The sequence below is a fragment of the Copadichromis virginalis genome, linkage group LG17 (assembly GCF_057382275.1).
Source record: "Copadichromis virginalis isolate Kocher_CV1m ecotype Utaka linkage group LG17, C_Virginalis_male_GT1.1, whole genome shotgun sequence".
Lineage (NCBI taxonomy): Eukaryota > Metazoa > Chordata > Actinopteri > Cichliformes > Cichlidae > Copadichromis > Copadichromis virginalis.
In genome coordinates this window covers 36,183,088-36,203,645 of record NC_140634.1, presented here as the reverse complement: position 1 = coordinate 36,203,645, position 20,558 = coordinate 36,183,088, and the positions used below count along the sequence as shown (strand labels likewise).

The 20,558-nt window shown below is 40.0% G+C and overlaps 1 protein-coding gene across 3 annotated transcripts in view; it reads left to right on the top strand.

Annotated features, from left to right (window-relative positions):
- tbc1d22a (TBC1 domain family, member 22a) overlaps window positions 1-20,558 on the top strand; it is a 167,149-nt gene that overhangs the window by 105,991 nt on the left and 40,600 nt on the right. For all 3 annotated transcript variants that reach the window (XM_085435917.1, XM_085435918.1, XM_085435919.1), the window contains 2 exons: window positions 11,517-11,592; window positions 20,343-20,470. In XM_085435917.1, the coding sequence (XP_085292043.1) occupies window positions 11,517-11,592; window positions 20,343-20,470 (204 nt within the window). The remainder of the gene's footprint in view (window positions 1-11,516; window positions 11,593-20,342; window positions 20,471-20,558) is intronic.

The following is a 20,558-nucleotide window of genomic DNA, read 5'->3' as shown; positions in this document are numbered from 1 at the left end:
TAAGCCTGCCTGGATCTCTAAGATAATACATGAACCCTCACAATACTGTAAGAATTACAATGAATTTATGTATTCCTTGAAAAGAAAATAGGTTCTACAAATGGCTACATTTCACTAGTTGACACACAACTCTGTTAGACTGCCCGCCTGTTGTCCCACTCTCTCTAGCAGCCAATTAGCCTTACACTGTTCTAAATTGGACAGCGCCTCTGGCTAACTTTACTAATTTAACTTGTTAAAATTGTTCCATATCTCCTGTTTCCATGAATCTAAATGAAACCGTCATCTCTGCTAATATTGCATTGTTGATTTAAACATGTCTTCTTAATCCTGGGCCATAATATATTATTAATGTTGCAATAAAAACAGTCAGTCAAAGCCTGAGTAATTTAATATGTGTCATTTTACAGCACAGATAGCTCCCACCTGCATCTCTTGCTGTCTAGCAGCTACAGTATGTGGCTTCCCTGCACAGCCAGGGAGCCTGTGTCTTACCTGCCATGCCCAGCGAAGGAAATGAAGTCAAAAAGTTTAAAAAGTCCATTATTCCGCCAGCACACCCCTGAGGGCTCTCAGTTTTAAAGCCAGCAGATGAAAACCTGCCTTTTATGCTAATTCTGCAGATATGCCTTTTGCAGCACAGGCTCTTAAATGTATTTTCCCAGCACAGGACCTAATTTTGAGATATTTAATTTCGCCTTGGGATGTGAACTTGTTAATACTTCAGCGGTTGTCTTGACAAATGGAGGTCCTGCATGAAAATGTCTCTGACCCCTTTTAGGTTAAAGTGCCATGCTTGGACATGCTACTTTGTGCTATGATGCAGACTTTGGAAATGTAGATTTATTGCCCCCCATCAAGCACAGCATTGGTGCTTTAAATTTAACTTCTCCTTCTTGTGGAGTCGTGAATGGATTATTAAAGTTTATTAAAGTTTTATTAAAAGTCTCAGCAGGAATAATATTGGGCAGCTTTTTCAGCACTTTCAGGATTTTATATACACACCGTGCACTGTATGCTGAAGTTGATCATTTCCAGAGGAAACTATATATTGTCAAGCCCTGGTCCCATGAATGCTTCTGCAGTTAAGTTATGACCAAATAAAGAGTAATGAAATGGTATGAAATATAAAAATATTAAACGGTCAAACGCTCCCTCTCTTACTACTGTGCATGAGCTGCCTCCAACTCATCCTTTGGTGCACGATCCAATCGTAATGTGTTCGTTCATTGTCAAGGCAACCATCTGTTTCCACGGTCGCAGTAAAGATGGGGGTCTCCCCAGAGTGAGAACAGGGGTCCGAGGAATGACGTGTAGCAGACGGTAGCCAGACCAAACCAGACGCCATGTCCTGTTCTGGTTTCCCCAAGGGTCTCCTGCCGTCAACCTGGGCTGTCACTCAGTGCAACACCTACACACACACACACACACACACACACACACACACACACACACACACAAGGAGTGATCTGCCAGCTGGTGTGTTTGTGTGTGTGTGATGCTTGACAGAATGTTTGTGTGTTGTGTGTTTCCTAAGCTTTTTTAATGAGCCTGTGTATGTAGCCACTGTTGGAGGACAACTTAAGATTGAACACATTCACCTGCTTTTATTTTTTTTTAATAATTTTCAGTTATACGTTCTTGTCCTGCTTCATCTGTTATTCTTTGACAGATTAAGTAGTATCAAATTAGCTGAACTTGTTTGTGTGACGGGTCAGTGGAAAAGGAGGTGGTAACAGCTGCTGAGGAGAAGAGGTGAGGAGACAGACTGGAACTGAAAAATCAGACACAGAAAGAGTGGATGGATAAAAATTATGTAATAAGGATGGTGGATGCTGGATGAGAACCTTGTTAGCAGGGAGACGAGCAGTGTTGATCGTATTAGGGGGCATGTAAAGCCAGCTCTTACACTGAGGCAGTGTCAGAGTTCACTGATAAGCGAGAACCTTATAACCACCCCTGCCTAATATGCTGCTGGTTCTTCTTGTGCTGCCAAAACAGCTCTGACCTGCTGAACCTTGGAATCTACAAGACTTCTAAACCGCATGTCCTATGGTATCTGGAGCTAAGACATTAGCCGTGAACTCTTTAGGTCTTGTAAGTGACGAGTTCAGGCCACCACAGATCAGACCTGATCCAGCACATCCTGGTTTTTGCCCACCATTCCTGCATCCAGTGCTTTTCTACAACAATTGTTTATTTACAGCTAAATATATTTCAGCTCAGTTGTTACAAGATAGTTTTTATTCTTTGCCTCTGTGTGGTCATAATGTGGTCTGGTCAGTGTACTTAACTGACATTTACTTCTATATAGAAGAGTGTTAACTTATTAAACTCTTGCAAAGTTGTTGAACAAAGGAATGAGTTTGCATTCTATTTAATGTCCTTTTTTAAAGACTCAATTGAAGTAATACAAGTGATTATATAGCAATCGTTTGCAGCAACAGTCGTATTATTTTGCACATTATATTCCAAAATAATATGACTTATGATCATATGACTTAGAACTTGTGTAGGGAAGAAGAACTTCTGTTTAACGGGAAAAGATTTCTGGCAGAACAATGAAGGGGCATTCATACGCTGCAGCCGGTTAGTGGGCAAAGAAAAATAGAGGAAAGAAAAGCTTAGAGAAATGCCAAACAAAGACAGGTGCTAAGTGACCAACAGGATGAATCCGATATGGATATTCCTTGCTGTCAGGCTATTGATGTTTGCCTACCAGCTTTATTGATAAATGCAGCTTGGTATCATCTGGATAGCAGCGGAAATGTATGCGGTGTGGTTTGTTTTTTGTTTGTTTGTTTTTTAAATAACATAAATAGAAGTGGTCCTAGCACACAGCCCTGTGGAACACCATTCGTAACTTTCTAATATAGCACACACAGCACTGTGCATATCCTTTAATCCCAGTCATGTGTTACAGCTTCTGTAATAAACCTTTGCAATCAGTAGTATCTAATGTTTCTCTGAGGTCTATCCAGACAAGCACAGGACAGTTTGTTTGAAGCTATTAAAAGATCATTAGTAACCTTCAGTAGTGCTGTCTCTATGCTACAATAAACTTTTAATCCTTACTCAAACTCTCTAAATAAACCATTCATCTGTAAACGATCACATAAGTGATTTGCAACAATTTTTTTGTGGGTTTTTGTGTTAAAGGAAGGCTATGAAAGTACCACTTTAATTACAGCAATGTTGCAATAGCTGTTATTGTTTGCTTCTATGTTGAGCTGAATTGTGCAAGAGACATGGACAGACCAGGTTACGGTCTACTTTCTTCAATGACCTTATTTCTTAGAAGTTACATAAGTGAGAAATGTGGTTTCTGTTAATAGTTTTAGGTAATTAGGGAAACAGGTTCAGATGTAGATGCTGGTCATTTAAGTTCACAAGGTTTGAGAGAGGTTTGTCTCTCTCATTTCTTTGTCTGTTACCAGACACAGTTTATAAGATGTAGAAAAAGCAGATTTCTACTTCAGACTAACACAATATAAAAGAAGATTAAATGTTTTTTTTATATAACCTGTCTTGTTGGGTGGGGTGGGTGGGGGGTTCTGTCCATATATCTCTTTATACTTTAATTTCAGAACTGTATAAATTGATATTTTCCTTTAGTCATTAGACATCCAGACTTCTCAAACTCTAAGTATTGACTAAAAAGAAGGAACTTCTACAAGAAGTTTAAAATTGGCAGCTGGCAATTATCCAAAACCTTTTGATCAAAGACTAAATTCAGACGAATAAAAAAATCAGAGAAAAAGTTCAGAGCCAGCATAAAGTATGACATTAAAGATGGATCTCAGTCCAGTCTAAAACATCTTAAACTGTTTGGTGGACTGCCATTCATTTTAGTATAAATATCCATGATGCTGGGAGGAGGAATCCCAGACTTCCTCTTTACTGTGAGCCTGGGTTCACATTTGGTTTTTACTGAAATTTTCATGACTTTTCTTGCAGCAACGCCAGCAGGTCTAAAACAAGTCCTGAATGGATTGGCACAGCAAAGCTTGGAATGAAAATCTGTGCTTCCCAGATAATAAATCCTTCTCTATAGGGATTCATAACCATCTCATTTGTGTAAAAATTGGTCATATATGACAAGTTATCCATTAACATAACACTGCCGCTATTAATCACAGCTTCTTTAGTGTTAATGAGCAAATGCTAGCAAGATTTGCTAGAAGCTAGCAAATCTAAGAAGCCAGAAACAGTGAACGTTTGCAGTTTAAGGTTTAATTTAAAACACGCTGCCGCAGATAGTCTCACCAAACCTCTGCCTCAGCCATAGCTCCTTAACCTTGTTGATACTCTTTACTAATAGTCACACTTAGGCTTTTTTAGGCTTAGTATTTCTGCATCTACTTTTATAGAGAGGCTCATTACAAATGACTGTATCCTATTGTAGTGTGTGAAAGGGTGTGTCATTAATTCTGATCGCCAATGTTTATGTATATACCTTAAGGTGACAAACGTTAATATAAGTGGGCCACTGCTCTAATCCAAAAACCTTGAAGTGGATGCAATCGTAGCCCTCCTTAGGAACGAGGTCCCATCTCATATCCTGCATTAAAAAGTTACTCAAAACACGTAGTCTCTTAGTTTGAGGACAATCTTACTCACACTCTGAGCCATCAAAGTAGTCACTGCTCTTTTAGCGTGGCATGTCTTTTGGGTGTTTTTTTAGTGATGTGGAGGTGCTGCACAATGGCTCTGTGACTAGCACAGTAATATGGTTAATGAGCATCGCAGGAAATTCTCAAAATAAAAAAATAACATTGTCTTTATTGAACTGCACTGCTGCACCTCAGATTTTTAGATGACCTTCCTTGTTGCACTGCCAGTACACGTCTGAGCTTACTGCTCTCACAATCAAGGCCAAGATGCTGAAAGCACCGTAAAAAATCAGCAGAATAAAATCAGCGCAGTCCTCCTGTAACTTTGAACAGCTGCGGTCTCCACCTTACTACAATCATCATTTCTCTCTCCTTTCTCGTTCTTGTACCAGAATGATGGATCATTGGCTTGTCCTTCAGTCTTCTCTGCGACATTGTGTCCATTATTTTCTACCCTTTATCTTGACCTGTCATCTCTCTCTTTTCCTCCTCCTCCTCACCCTTGCAACGTTGGTTCTGTCCAACTTGCTGATAGACATCCGGTGCCACAAAAGGAGGCAATCTTAGTCCAGCATGCAGCCATTGTTGAGTCTAATAGAATGGACTGTGAGGTGGAGGGGAGCTATTGATTCGGCTGACTGAGAGCGAGCAACACAGTGAACAAAGGAAGAGAGAACGGAAGGCTGTTGACACCCGAGAAAGAGAAAAACAAGACAGTTTATGTTTGTGTGACGCGCCTCCGTCCGTTTATGAGGGGCAGACCGGAGCAGTTCCGCTAAGTTGCTGGGTCAGATGTGGTGAATGGACAGATGGAGAGGGAGGAAGAGAATGCATGAATAATAAAAGGGTGAGAGTTGATTTCCTCGTGTTGCCTCAGCTGATCAAACATCTGACATATTGGATTTGACAAAGACAGGAAGTGAGTGGAAGAAGGATGGGAATAAAAAGAAAGAAAGTAGCAAAGGGGACAAAAATATAAAAAAAAAAGATTTAAGTGAAGATGAGAATTGGAGAGGGATTGAAACTGGGAGGAGGTGAGGCAACAAGCTATAGGAAAAGAGGAGAAGAAGTGAAAGAGGCCAAAATGCTAAAAAGAGAAGAAAATGCGAGCATATTGTAAAAAAAGTATCTTATTCTCATCACAGATATGTTTGAGGGAAGAAAAAGATAGATCTGACTCCAGTACAATTAGTCACAAAGTAAAATGCAGAACAGCATGGAACAAAATGAAACACCAGGGAACAAGCAAAGCAGAGGAGACATAATAGGTTATTCAGAACACTTAGTCAAGTCTAGCCTCATTAACACCACCAAAGTGATGAAAATAGACGGCGAAATGGAGAACATAAGGCGGGAGAGGAAATGACTTCTAGTAGTGGTGGGCGATTAATCGAATTGTATTTTCAATTATGATTTCAGCCTCAATCGCTTATGAAAACGGGACAATCAAGATAAAACCATTATTGCGCTGCGTTTGTTTTCAAAATGACATTCAACTTTTTGCATTGTGCTATCAATCTAGTGCATCCCGGTTCTTTAAACTGGTGCGCTTTTTTTCCTCCCGTACAGCTCATATTCATTCATTGTTTATAATAATAATAATGGATTGCATTTATATAGCGCTTTTCAAGGCACCCAAAGCGCTTTACAATGCCACTATCCATATACTCTCACATTCACACACTGGTGGAGGCAGCTACAGTTGTAGCCACAGCTGCCCTGGGGCAGACTGACAGAAGCGAGGCTGCCATAACGCGCCATCGGCCCCTCTGGCCAACACCAGTAGGCGGTAGGGTAAAGTGTCTTGCCCAAGGACACAACGACCAGGACAGAAAGCCCGGGGATTGAACCAGCGACCTTCCGGTTACAGATGTGCATCCCAACCCCCTGAGCCACAGTCACCCATTTAGCGTAGATCGAACTAAGATGTAAAATAAGGCGTCTTTTTTGTGTATCTACAGCCAAGTTTAAAGGTCAAGTGTCACATTAAGAAGCCAGTTTATGATTTACTTTTTAGTAAGTGTTACTTTCCCCCAGGCCGCACTATGAGAATCCTGGACGAGAGGAAGTAAAAACTGAAAGTGAAGGTTTTGTAAGTGAGCGTTGTTTGTGTAAGGCAAGACCTTACCCAAACAACCCCCTCAAAAAACCCAACAAACAAACCAATAAAAAGAACCCACTGCATTTTTTCCCCACTTATTTATTTGTTTTTCAGCTCATTTGGCTGAAGGTCCGACGATCTCATGCCATGCAGAGGCATCTGTCGTCTTTCCATCTGTTCACAGTTCACGTCGCTAGTCCTCATAAAATGATCACCTAATGGGTCCTCATACAAACTGTGCTCAGGTCAAGGTCGTGTGTGTGTTTGTGTTTGGTTTTTTTTGGTTGTTTTTTGCAAAACTATGAATTGTGATGGATTGCGAGCCAGATGAACTTAACTGATGTTCTGGTTAGCAGATTTCTGTTTGAAGCTCCAATTAATCCACAGTTAAATGTAATACTATAATGTAATTTAAAGTAATTGTAATTACAATTATTATTTTTGCCATATTCGAGTAGCCAAAACAAAACAAAAAGATTTGGAGGTAAAAAGAAAAAACACAGACTAACAAATGAGAACAAAGGAAACAAAGTAGAGGGAGGGATACATTAAGGAAAGGGTCTTAGGTCACTGATAAACTGACATTATTAAAAAAAAAAAAAACTCATTCAAAGGTCAATTTTGATAAAACTATGAAAGATTAAAAGAATGAGAATAAGAAAAACACATATCCTTTCTGCTGCCTTTTTTATGCTATTCTGTGCAGTCAGGCAGAACTGCAGCAGTGCTCCAACACCAAGAGTAAGCTACAAGAAAACTGCAAGCTAGCAAACATAGAGTATGTGATAGAAAGTGGAGGGATGAAAAATGTAGTTCGCTCGATGTTTTATGAGAAAGGAAATATATTCAAGTCATTTGCACAAGAAAAATAGAAGCAATGTAATTGAGTTAAAATTGCCTGTTGCCCCAGGTTTGTCTGTTCAGCCGGAGAGAAAAGTGCCTTATGTATGACAAATAATTTACCTCTGGAAAGATTGTTTAAAAAAAAAAAAAAAAAAAAAAGAATGAAAGAAAGAAAGGAGACGGGCATGAAAATGTAAAGGAAAACAATCAGAAATACCTGAGTGCGCCCGATGCACTTAAATGAGTCATACCTTTAACACAAGCAGATGTAGTGTTCAGCACAAGCAATCATTTTCAAAGTTGCCATTCGAAGATTGGGACCGACAAACATGGTGAAGACGGTGTGGATGAGCAAAAAAGTGAAAGCAGTCAGACACATGAAACAAGAAAAATGTGAAGCAAACATAGAAGTCTGATGAGGTTGAAACAACACTGGAAAAAAGAACTGGTGGTGTGACAATAGGACTTTAAAACAAATAAGAAGAGGGAGAAATGGAGAGCAAGAGAAGGGGACAAGGCACAGGGAGTTGATTAAAGCCAGCAGCTTCAATAATGCAAATGTAATTACTTGTACTGGCCCTCACACTTGCTTAGCACGTAACCGCATTAACACTGGGGTGGTAGAAAAAGAGAGCCGGAGAGACTGAGGACAGAAAATGGAGGCAATGAACAAATGTAAATGAGGAAAAAATAAAGCAAAGTTGAAAGGTGGTTTAGATAGTGAATAGAAAAGTAGAATAGAGGACAATGGACAACATTTTAGAGAGAGAGTGTAGAAGGAAGAGCAGGAAGGTGAGATGATACAAAGTGTTGGGATATCGTAGCTGTGAGAAATACAGTTAATTCTCAGGGATAATCAGGGACACTGCTGGCAGCTGTGCTTTAATGTAGCTGTTTCCAAAACTACTAAATGAATTTACTTTCCATCCATCCACCCATTTTCTTCCGCTTATCCAATTCAGAGTTGTGGGGGTGGATCCCTGAAGGTGAGAGTCAGCCTGGACAGGTCACCAGTCTGTCACAGGGCTAACACGTACAGACAGACAACCATTCACGCTCACTTTCACACCTGCGTGCAATTTAGAATTGCCAATTAACCTAACCCCATGTTTTTGGACTGTGGGAGGAGGAAGCTGGAGTACCCGTAGAGAACCCACGCAGACGCCAAGAGAACATGCAAACTGGATTTTCTGACCAAAAGTGCATACACCACTATGTTTCATAGTTGAGTACAAATGAACAAAAATGCATTACTATACCCATGTTCATAGGAAATAAAACACTGAACTATAGAGCTCGACTGGTTTGTCGGTGGGGCTGATAAGTCGGCCAATATTAGATATTTGTCAGTATATTCTATCACCATTCATAAGGGCGTATTAAGAAAGTTAGGAGATAGGTGATGATGTTACACATTTTGTCCTACAGAGGTCACTCTGCAGTTTCACTGTTGAAAACACATTTGAAATGCTGCAGACAGTAAACAAGTAATCTGCAATTTGTTGTGACAATAAAACGTGATTATTTTTTAAAAATGAAATGTCACATTGTTGCATTTGAACTCCATAAGGTTCATAAATCCCTATGCATAGCAAATGTTAGGTGAATCTGTTTATTCTTTATGCATCTGAAAGGAAAAATAGGATTTTTTTTTTATTTATTTTTTTTAAATCACTAAATATTGGTGTCAATATCAGTTGGGCTCTGGTGAACTGGGAGCTTGGGTTTCGAGAAATATGGGAGCATATATTTAATGTTTTTTACAGCTAAGGAATAAAGCACTAGACCAAAAACATTTGTGTAGAGGTATGCTAAGAATAGTAAAAGTTGCATTCGGGGACTATAAAGTGGTGAAAGGGTGGCGACTAAGGGATAAAGAAAAAAAAAAAACTGTAGGAGGAAGGAATGCAGTTTTTACTCTGCCAGCCACTGATGGACTCAGGAGGACACGAGTGCCTCAGTTCTGCTGTGCCTGAAGGACAACTGAAGCTGTTTATTGCTAAATGACTTCTCTTGCCCACCTTTATCCCCCTTTCTCCGTCTCATTTTCTCTCTCCCTCTCTCTTTTTCTGGGATGGTTTGCCACATCAGCTGTTCTCAGACCACACTGAAATGACCCCTCAAGGAAATGTAATCCTCGTTTTGTGTGTGTTTGGACGTACACGCACACACGCAAAATGCTTATGTGCTGTTTCACACGTGGATTGTATTCTGCAAGTTCAACTTACACTGCCCTCTGTTGTCATTTTATTCATCTTTATTATAAAAGCCATAATATACACACACACACACTCATTTAATCTATCAGCAACCAACTAGTGACTTGCTGCACCTTGTAAAGAGAATGTTTGACGGGCAAATATGGCTTATGTTTAAAGGCAGCGTGTATTTTTTAAACACTTGCCTACTTTATTTAACAACCCAAAAAGTTTTATTTATTTATTTTTTCCGCCTAAGTTGGCCTCTCTGCAACATTACACAGTGAGGCTACCTTTCCTAGCTAGCATGATTATGTTACATTTTTAAAACTATATAGCAATGCTACTTTTATTAACCTGCGTGGTTATGCTGCATTTCCAAAACTATATATGCAACTACTTTTTATCACTGTATCGAGCATGGTTGTGTTACACCTCCAACTGCATACTGAGGCTACTTTTTGCTAGCTAGCATGGTTAGGCTACACCTTTGAAACTATATAGCGCAGCTACCTTTTACTAGCTACCACGGTTATGCTACAACTATATGTAATATGAACTTGAACTCTCCTCAGTGCCTGTTCTTTCCTAGAGCTGATTGACTACAAAGGAACATATAATGAATAAAATTTTATACAATAACTCTGTTATTTTTGTCACATTAAGAGCTAGCTACTTAAAGAAGCATTTCCAAATTATCTTCATTTCCTTATGACACCATAGCTTTTGACCATTAGCCAAAATTAATAAAATAAGATCAATGTTATGAGTCAGAATGTCAATGGAAACAGTAAAATAATCACTTCTTATTATGTAGCCTTTTTTTGAGCACATGACAATACTTGAAAGTCCATTTAGAGCTTTGCAGGCTTATGGATCTCTTGAGTTTTGGTTTTACTTGCAGCTTTATAAAACCACCTCTTCTATCATCGAATTTTAAAACTGGATTTATTTAGCCGAGATGTGGCACAGGAAATCTTTAAATGATATAATACATGACATGAAGACCTTGGTGATAAGTACCTGCACAACAAATTTGACCCATTCAAGCCTGATCTCCCTTTCTAAGAACCTCATTCGTAATCAGCCTTTTACTTTGCCTGCAAGGTTGGAGCTGCAAATGTTTTGTTATGGCAATATTAGTTAGGTTGCCCATTTCTTTATTTACAGTTTAAAAATGACTTAGGCTTTGTGTGAGGTGTGAAATAGGCTCTGGCAAACACTCAAAATTTCTAATAGCTGCAGCACTTTATAAAAAAATATTCTGAAAGACTAAACGGAAAATTTCAGACCCTTTCACTGTGCGCTGTGATACACAGACGCTCGGGCCAAATAGCTGCGAAACGTCAATGTGAATCAAACTGCATTAGTTTTCTCAATGAGGGATCAATTTCACGGCTTGTTGAGCAAATTACAGAGAAATATGACAAATATTCCTGTAATAAAATATCTGCTTGATCTCCTTAGCTTGTGCTTTTATTCCCTTTTCCCTGTAATTTGTTGTTATCTAGTCACTTCAGGTTCACAGGACTTTTATCCACTTGCCAGTCTGACCTTCGCACTGCTTTTCCCGGTTGCTTGTGATGATTTATACATAGTGTTTGAAGGCTGTTTTGTTCTTGCATTCATTTTTCTTGGGGAGTAAGCGAAATGCATAAGTACCAACAAACGTATTAAAGACCAACTATTTAAAGGTACTTTTACTGTTGCTTTATGAGCCTTAGGCCATTTTGACTGTGTGCTTTTTCTTCTATTCCTCAGGACAACTATACATTTGCTCAGCCAGGCATCCAGAAAAAAGTCAAGGCCCTAGAGGAGCTGGTCAGCAGGATTGATGGTGAGTCATCTGCCTGGCTTCCATCCGTCCATTCATTCATTCACCCATCCATAAAGTACTTTCTGTTCACTGCTCTTCTGTTCCGATTTAATTTCTACTTACCTGTTCTTGCTTTTCTGATTGTTTAAGTTCTTTTCCTTTCCATTGCTTCCTATATTACCCACTTTTTTTTACATTTAACATTTTCATGTAAAACATGAAAAATACATAGTGTGTTCCACAATCATTCTATTTTTCTTTGTAATAGTCAGCATATAAAGGACTGATCGAGCGAGCCACAATGACATTTTTGAAGCCTTATCATTAGCATTATAGCCTGGACCTGATCATTTTTCAGAGTGAGGGTAAGATGTTATCTCAGTTAGCAAGTTACAGCCACAGACTGGACATAAACACCTGCTAATTAAAAAAAAACAAAACATACATTATGATAATTTAATTCACCAACACCAAAGCACAAACTTGTGGGACCATCTGGACCTCACAGTAAGCCATCCTGGTACCAAGCTGTAAACATCCTGTTTTCAAGCTCGAGACCAGTCTTTTAACGTTAGGAACCAGCCTCGAGGGGCCATTGGAGGAACTGCAGTTTCTTGCATTCAAGTGTTGGTTTCATTGTTCAGCTCCAGAAGTTTCTGCTTGGGGAAAATGGAGGGAGAATATGAAGGAAATGTTGTTTATTTTGTGTTTTCATCTGTTTTTCTTGTTTGTTTGCTTTTGGAAATGTATTGTTCTTATCTAGAAGCCGTTTCTAGTCCAGCCAGGGAAATCTTAACTTTGTATATTTATGTACATTTTATATATTAAGACTATTGAGTATATTGGCTTCTGCATTCCCCCTCTAATAACATTAACCAAGTCATTAACTTCAAGTACCCTAGTAGGACTTTACTGTATGCATATAAATATCTGCTTGTTGCAGAGAGGAGGTGGAAGTGGGAGTAATTGGACTGATTTGACACTCTGCAAGGCACCGCAAATGTAAAATGAATAAAGAGAGAAAGCAAAAATAACTCAGCATGCCCTTAATGAGCCCACCCCCCAACTTTGAGTTAACACTTAAACTCTTTGTTTTTTAAAAAAAATGTATGTGTTAGAACTGTATATATTACACACCAGCCAGTTACATTTGCTTTCACACCTTAATTCTTCCAGGCTTATCGTCACTTTCTAATGACATGACATGAGAATTGTCTCTCGCTAATTTTCATTCCACTCGGCTGTCTGGAAACGCGTACGTGCTAGTGACTAATAGCACAAACCAGAGGCCTGCTGAGGCCTGGAAGTTAATGTATGCACACCGAGTGTACTCATACGCAGCTCAGTGACATTTCACACATGCTCTCAACTCGGTGTTAATTAGCAAAGCTACTTTTCCCTCTCTGGTCCCGTTGTCTTTTCCATTTTGTCCAAACAGTACACATGTCACCTGGTTTGAAATAGTTTTCCATCCAAACTTTGTCACTTAAAACTCGTGCGAGGTTTGCAGCAGCCCCACGATGCATTGTGCAAAACAAGGGCTTATCAAAGCAGGCTTTTGTACAATGGTCATGTTCCCGGCTAACCTTGGTGCCGTCCCACCACCCTGTCACCCGCTCTGTCAGCCACAGGGAGGGGAGGACTCATCCTCTGCATCCAAATGGATGGAGGGTGTGTGTTTGTGCGCGCGTGTTTGTGTGTGCGCAGGAATCTGAATGTCAGAAAAAGTTAGCGAGCAAATGCAGGCCTGTCTGTTTGCATGTGTGATTGTGACAGAAGAGGTCCGTTGAAGAGCATGCACGTACGACGGTTGGTGTGTGTTTAAAAAAAAAAAAATTGTGCGTACACTTGTGTTTGTGTTTGAGTGAAATACACAGACACACACACGGGAAGGGAAAAAAGAAGAAGACAAGTCCTCCACCTCATCCGCAGTCCACTTCACCCCACCCCCACCCCACAACAGCAACGACATAAAAAAAATGACTCGACATCTTTACTGTATCTTTTTCCATAAGTGCCCTGTCATCATAGTGGGGGCAGAGAAATTTTATACCTCGCTAGGTTGACATTACCAGCTCTAATGAGATCACAGATAGCTTTTATCTTGTGTTACGGGATTGTTTTTCGCCCTGCTGTTGACATACCATCTGTTTTGAGAACAATAGCCTCTCATCGTTTCCAAAATGACCTATCAGCGCTTATCAGATGCAGGTTTATCCAGAGTGGTGTGTATTTTGATAGTGGGGTGGGGTCTTGTCTTATCCTAGTCCAGTGGTTCCCAAACTTTTTTTGCTAGGCCCCCCTTTGTTTTACAAGAAAAATGTTCCCATGTGCAAAAAGGGCTTTTTCTGTCCCTGCCTTTCAGAATAAAAGCCTCAGATTGCTACATAGTTTGTTTGCTGTCCTCCAGAAGAGGGAAAAGGAACTTAGTTAATACGCAACTGAAGAACATCTTACACAAATATGGTGAAGTAATTCATGAATAAATATTAATATAAATATTTTAGAATATTTCTGCAATTAGAAAAAAGTTAGAAACACAAAGCAGAGTTCTCTAAAACAAAAGAAACAAACCTTCATAGTTCATTAGAAGAAGACAAGCCTACATTTGTATGCAGCACTGTATCGACTTAATCAGCCAGACTTCCTTTTTTAATCTTTTGCACAAAGAGGAGCACAGCTATCCATCCATCCTTTTTCTCTCACTTATTCTTATGTTAATTAAAATGAAATATTTGTATTAATGTCAGGTAAGAATAACTTTAAAGCAACACCTCTAAGAAAAAGATTCATTTTAGTGATGGAGATGATTGAAAGTTTTAGCGGATATTGATCTTGCAACTATAATATTCACTATTAATGCTACTGTGAACTAATATCTTAGTGGGTCCAATGGAGAAAAACACTTATAAAGGGGTCGAAATTAAGCCTGGTCTAATGGAGGTTAGATATTGTTCATAACTATATTTCAGACATATTTGAAGAACAATTTCAGTTAATAATTCACATTTTTACCACTCAAAGTATTTGAAAAACCATGTACTGACATTTAGAGGAATTTGCTCTATGTGGCTAACTCTAGTAGCTGCTACCATTAGCTAGTTCCTCACCAGGAGCCTATGCTAAATGCAGCTGCACTGCTCCCTTTGCGTGGGGTTATGCCAGTTTGCTCTCACATAACTGTCTGCCATTCTTTCTTATTGTGTTTCTTGCTAATTTTAAAACTAATTGCTTTGGCTTCAGAAACATCTGAGATCAAACCGTTAACCAGTGAGGGCAAGAATAATTAGTTACAGAGTTACAGAGAGTGCAGTGTTTCATGACTTTCATAAGACAAACTGAGTAAACGGTAAGTCGTAATAAAATTACCTTCTCTTCTAAGCAGAAGAAGGAGGTGAAGTGACCAAAAAAAGTGAAATGGCAGTCGCTAAAGGAGAGGCAAGAATACTGTGATCAAACGACGTGTGTGTGTGTGTGCGTTTGCATGTGGATACTCTATTCCTGTGAGGTTTGTGTTTAATTACAGTGACACAAATTTAATCCCAGAGAGGAACAAATGGTTCTGGATTTGTGCCAGGAAGCCCCGGCCTGTCCTCAACATTTGGTCGATTTAGCGACGCTAATCTTTGGTGTTCACCCAAAGAAATCCCCAAAAATGCTATTTCAACATCGTGACTGCATTCAGTATATTACAGACATGGATATTAAAACCACTCAAATAATCTTTTTTGTTCTCCATGCACTTTATTTCTCAGTACAGTATAAGCTCATATTGAACTTGAAGTAGGGAGACCAAAAAAAAACTGCAAGCACTTGTTAAAAATGAAAGATGTTTATTACTTTGCTTCTTTACTTTGATTCGTGGAGTTGAAAGAGCTGTTGACATCGTTTCTAATCTTTTACTTCGAGACGCCTTCATTTCTGCCTCTGCCTGCCCGTCCCTCGGTCGCTCCTCCTCTGTAATTATCCTACTTTTAATAAGTGACGCTAACTCCCATTAGCCTTGCTTAACGCTAGCACATGTTCCTCCTCAAAAGAACAGCCAGTCTGTCAGCATGTAATGTTTTTCTGATCTCTTTATCGCTCCCTTATCTCTGTCTGTGTATTTGTTACATGCAAGTGCATTAGCGCGAGTTCATCAACATGCAAATTGCTAAAAGGGGAATTTATTTATGCAAATGAGGGGATGTACTTGCAGCATGCGTGCCTGACTTTAGTAGAAAGGCTGGTAGCTGCACTGTGAGACTGTATTGCATAATGAGAAGCGAGGAAAGCTGTTCTCATATGTTTGGGGGGAAAAAATCTTTAGCTAATTTGGCTTTCTTGTGCGGTAGTTTTGTTTTAGTATTTTATGTTCCCAAGATTTAAGTGTTTTGTTTTTTTTAAACTGCAGCAGTATGTTTGGCTTCCTTTTGTTTTCCCTCGTCAACCAAAGGCCCCCACCTCCCGTTTATTTTTTTTACGCCTTATGTTCAGGCCAACTGTGATGCCATTTAACCTGATTTTTTTCTTTTTGTTTGCTTGTTTGTTTCATATCTTCCCACACAGTCCTCCACAACCCCCAGATACTATCATTTGCAAGTTTTCTAACATTTTCTTTTTCAAGCGATTCACAGATTTCTTCACCACGGTCGTTTCAGACCCTTCTTATCCAAAGCCTTACCGCCACGGTGCAAATCTGCTATCACATTGGTCACTTGTGTTTTCAACTTTTGAGGGCACAAGGTGGAATTTTTGCATATTACGTGGCCTTTCTTTTATGTGAAGTAAAAGGGAAAATAAAAGTCTGCTCTCGCTGTGCTTTGTGCTGATTAAACTTTTTCATTTTATAGAGCTGCGTCGTGCAGGAGAGCGTCAGAGTGTCTGTGTAACAGTTAAACAAATAAAGTGGGATTTGGGGAAGCTAGAGACACACACAACAGTCAAGATGTGTACACACAACATGTCCGTCTAATTAGTTTACTCCCTGCAGAAGGAACCAAGCCTGTGTCTGAAGTAAATAAATCTTAACTCCTTTATACTTAGATACAACTTCACTGCATGCCATTTTAAGATGAGATAAGATATGAGATACTTCAAACCATATTTGGGCAACTATTTTACATTTTTTAATTCTGTTACAGCAGTTGAAGTAATATTTAAAAAAAATATTCATCTGTCCTTCTGGCAGCAGAGCTGAATCAGTCTGCTAGAGAAGTGGGCCAGAGGGTGGTCAGGATTATCCGTGATGGATAACAGTCATTTCAGTGACCTCCTCTCCACCACAGCTTTAAAAGTGCACAGTTGGCAGCCAATCGCAGAGCAGCCTTCCTAATCATTTTATCAGTCTGCCAGTGTCACCTGCTCCAATGCTGCTCCCCACAGCAGACCCAGTCCGCGGCATTTGCCTAACTGTTGTTTTTTTTTTTTCAGCTTTGTTGTTTGCGTCTGTTTGAGCGAATTATGCCACCCGAGCAGAGTTTACTAGTGAGAAGCCCGTCACTCTTAATTTGAAAGTTCAGTTGATGCCTTTCAGTCCTCTTTGTGTTTTCCTCACAACCTGGGCAGGTTGCTATTCTAGCAGTTCCTCATATGATTCAGTTATCTCTCTCTCTTTCTATTCTCTCTTTCCTGGGTTCGCAGTTGGTAACAGTAGCTCAGGGATACTCTAACCAGAACCTGCAGCAGGTAAAGAGTGGGTCATGTACAGCTATGCCAAGCCCACTGAGGCTACAGAGTGGAGCAGGGACTACTTTTGGCAGCTGCAGTCCAAGATGGTGGAGTTGGAGTTAATCCACAGGATGAGAGACTCACTGGAGAGGCAGCTAATTAGATTGCTAAGTTATTTATTTGTCACAAAGTGCTTGGCAGCCTTATAAATGCTTATAACCATAAAAAATTCATACATCCATCCCTGCTGCTTGGCAGGTACAGACAGTGACAAATGCTGACTAGTCGGCAGGATCGCGGTTATGAAAAATGAAAAGCTACACTGTAAATACGCTAGGTACGCATCAAACAAAAGGCGAGCAAATTCAAAATAAAACCGGTGTTTTAGAAAAAAATGAAGACCTCAAGAAGCTAAAAGAAAGAAATGAAAGGGGGAGGAGGAGAGGATAAAGAGAACGTGCGAGTGTAATTACTTTTTATACCAAGCAAGGCAGAATCCGAGGAGCTTCTCACTAGTTACTGTACGACCTCTGACCTTCTACTGACCTTCTACTGCCCGACAGCCAGAGGCTACGGTCTGCCGTGGAGAGCAGACTAGCCTGCTCTGTGGCCTCCGTCCTCAACTTTAACCAGCAGTTGGAGGGAAGACAAGACTCATCAGTCAATCAGTGTCTATGAGACATGTCATGCTCAACCTCCCCGAGCCCTTCTAACAACCCTGCCCAGTATGCTGAGCGCTGTGTGCCAGCCAGACGGCTAAAAAGTCACGAATTTAAGCGCCTCACTTTTTTCCCCCTCTATCATTTTCACTGTCCCACCCCACCACGATATCATCTCATGAAAAACGACTCCTCCTTTCCACCACTCCCCCACCCCCACCGCGCACCTCTTCCCCTTTGTGTTTGGTGAAGCCGCTAATATTAGGCAGAGCAAGTTCATTATTGTAATTTAACATTGTCTAAAGTTGTTCCACTCTCTCCCTTTCTGTTTGGCAGCTGGCTCAGATCTGCCACCATGATGCATTTGCCGTTAATGAGCTAGCCTTGTTTATGCTTTTACAGCAGCATGTGATAATTAAACTGCACAGAGGAGTGTGAAATAATAGCTTTGTGTTTACTTTGCGCCTTTGCTCATGTGGTGGAGTGTGTGCATTTCTGTTAGACATGTACGTAAGCTGAGGAAGACATGTGCCAATCAAGTGCTGGAAATCAACAACGTATGTGGTATCTTGTCTATAAGGTTTTGCCAATTAAAGGTTAAAAGCTGAATTTGTGTGTGTGTTTGTTTGTGTCCTTGTGCATGCCAGTCAGCCCTGATTAAGAGCCCAGAGTGTCAGGGAAAAGGATGGGATAGTTCCTTGCTAACTGTTTTTTTTCCTTCATAGATTCCCTGACAGCTCTGTAATTACAGCTCTATTATGAAGTGTGTGTGTCTAGGAGAATGAGTGTCATGGGTTTGATGACTGTGGAACAGGGAGTCGCTGAATATTGAGTGGTATTTTTAATCTTTTGTTATGTAAAGGCGCATTAAACAAACATTTATCAAGAGCAGGGGAAGGAACAAAGGCAGCCATTCTCACAGTCACTCCCTCACACACGGCGAGCTTCTTCTTCTTCTTCTTTTTTTTTTTTTTTTTAAACAGACGTTTCCGTGTCTCATCCATTTTTCCCTGTGAGCGTCGGTGCCAGCGTGCCGCGCCATGACACTGACACCGCAACCGCATATTGAGAACGTGTTGAGATGCCATATGCAACATATGGTCTGTTTTTTTGTTTGGTGGTTGGAGACATGAGCTGAACCAATTGTAGGAAGGAAGAAACAAAACACTGTTTTAAGGGTACGAGGAGTCTCCGAGTTGGCGCCTGTTGTTCAGCTGTTTGTCAATGGGAACTGAGCAGCAGTGATGCCACAAGAGTTAAAATAATGGAGGAAATTAGAATCCAGCTTACCTAAAATACAGGTCTGTTTCTTCATTACAGCAGACTTGGAAGTTTCTGCTGCTTGTGGGGCTGCGTGCGCTCTGGGGGGATTTAATGCAGGAGTAAAAATCTTTTAAAGCCTTGGCCTCAGGGCAGCAACCAAAAAGGGAATAAAAAGCTAAGGTTTTGTCAGACGGTACCTATGTTTTCATGATTTTGCGTCATTGCTAACTCGGTGCTTCTTTCACTGTATTTACCTGCATGCAGCCAAACTCTGCTCAAACACGATTGGTCGGTGGAACTTACAGAAATTACAGATGGAAAACCTGAGCCAAGAGTTGCCTACAGATACTGTATCTGCACATCTATATGCACATAGAAATATACTGAGTTAACTCCACATGCACTCTAATTGTGCTAGATATCACTGCAGTCACCCCCATAATTCCAAAGGAAAACAAAACACAAACACTGATTCAAAAGCTTTGACCATTTCTGTAATTTTCTATCTCTGCAGTAAAATAAACATCACTGATGCAGAGAGGTCAATCTGATGGTATAAAGCTTAACACTTAGAGTCCCAGGAAGTTGAACCCCATCTTTAGAAATCCACTGAAATGAAACATTTTTGAGGACAAAGTGTCTTTCGACAAGGTTAAGGTCACATTTGACATTTGCGTTATTCAGATTGACTTGGGTTAGAAGTCAGCATAATACATTTTTAATCAGTTCCTGCTCAAAGCAGTCGTGTCAAAGAAATAATTACTACACGCCCTATACGTTACATACATCCATGCCTTGGCTCCTCACCTCTGGATGCCATTGACCTACTTTATATGCATTTCATTCCTCGGCGCAGCGGCCTGCAATTGCTTTAGAGGGTTGTTTAACAATACAATTATACTTCCATTTTTCATCCTGGTTTAGCTTTTCTGAGACAGTTTTGATAGCTCTGTAATTACATCTCTGTTATGAGGGAAAGGCTGTGCGTGTGATAGTGACTGCAGCAGTAATTAACAGAGAAGGGAGTTCTGAAGGAATCTGTCTAGCTACATACTTGTTACTGTCACCTTTACCATAGATAGAGTATTTTTTTTCTTTGCCGCTCCATGCAGGATCTCTGCTGTTTTGCTTTTGTCTTTACACAGAAAACTGATGGAAAAAGTTTAAATATATATATTTTTATTATTATTATTTTGTCAGAATCTGTGCACCGTCACATGCAGCAGTACGAGGTGGAGTACCTGCAGTTTGCCTTTCGCTGGATGAACAACCTCCTGATGAGAGAGTTGCCATTACGATGCACAATCAGACTGTGGGACACCTACCAGGTACAACAAAGTTATTGTTATTCTGCTTTCTTTTTGTTTTCACTTTATTTGTATGTGTTTGGTTTGCAAGTTTTCAAAAACTTGATAA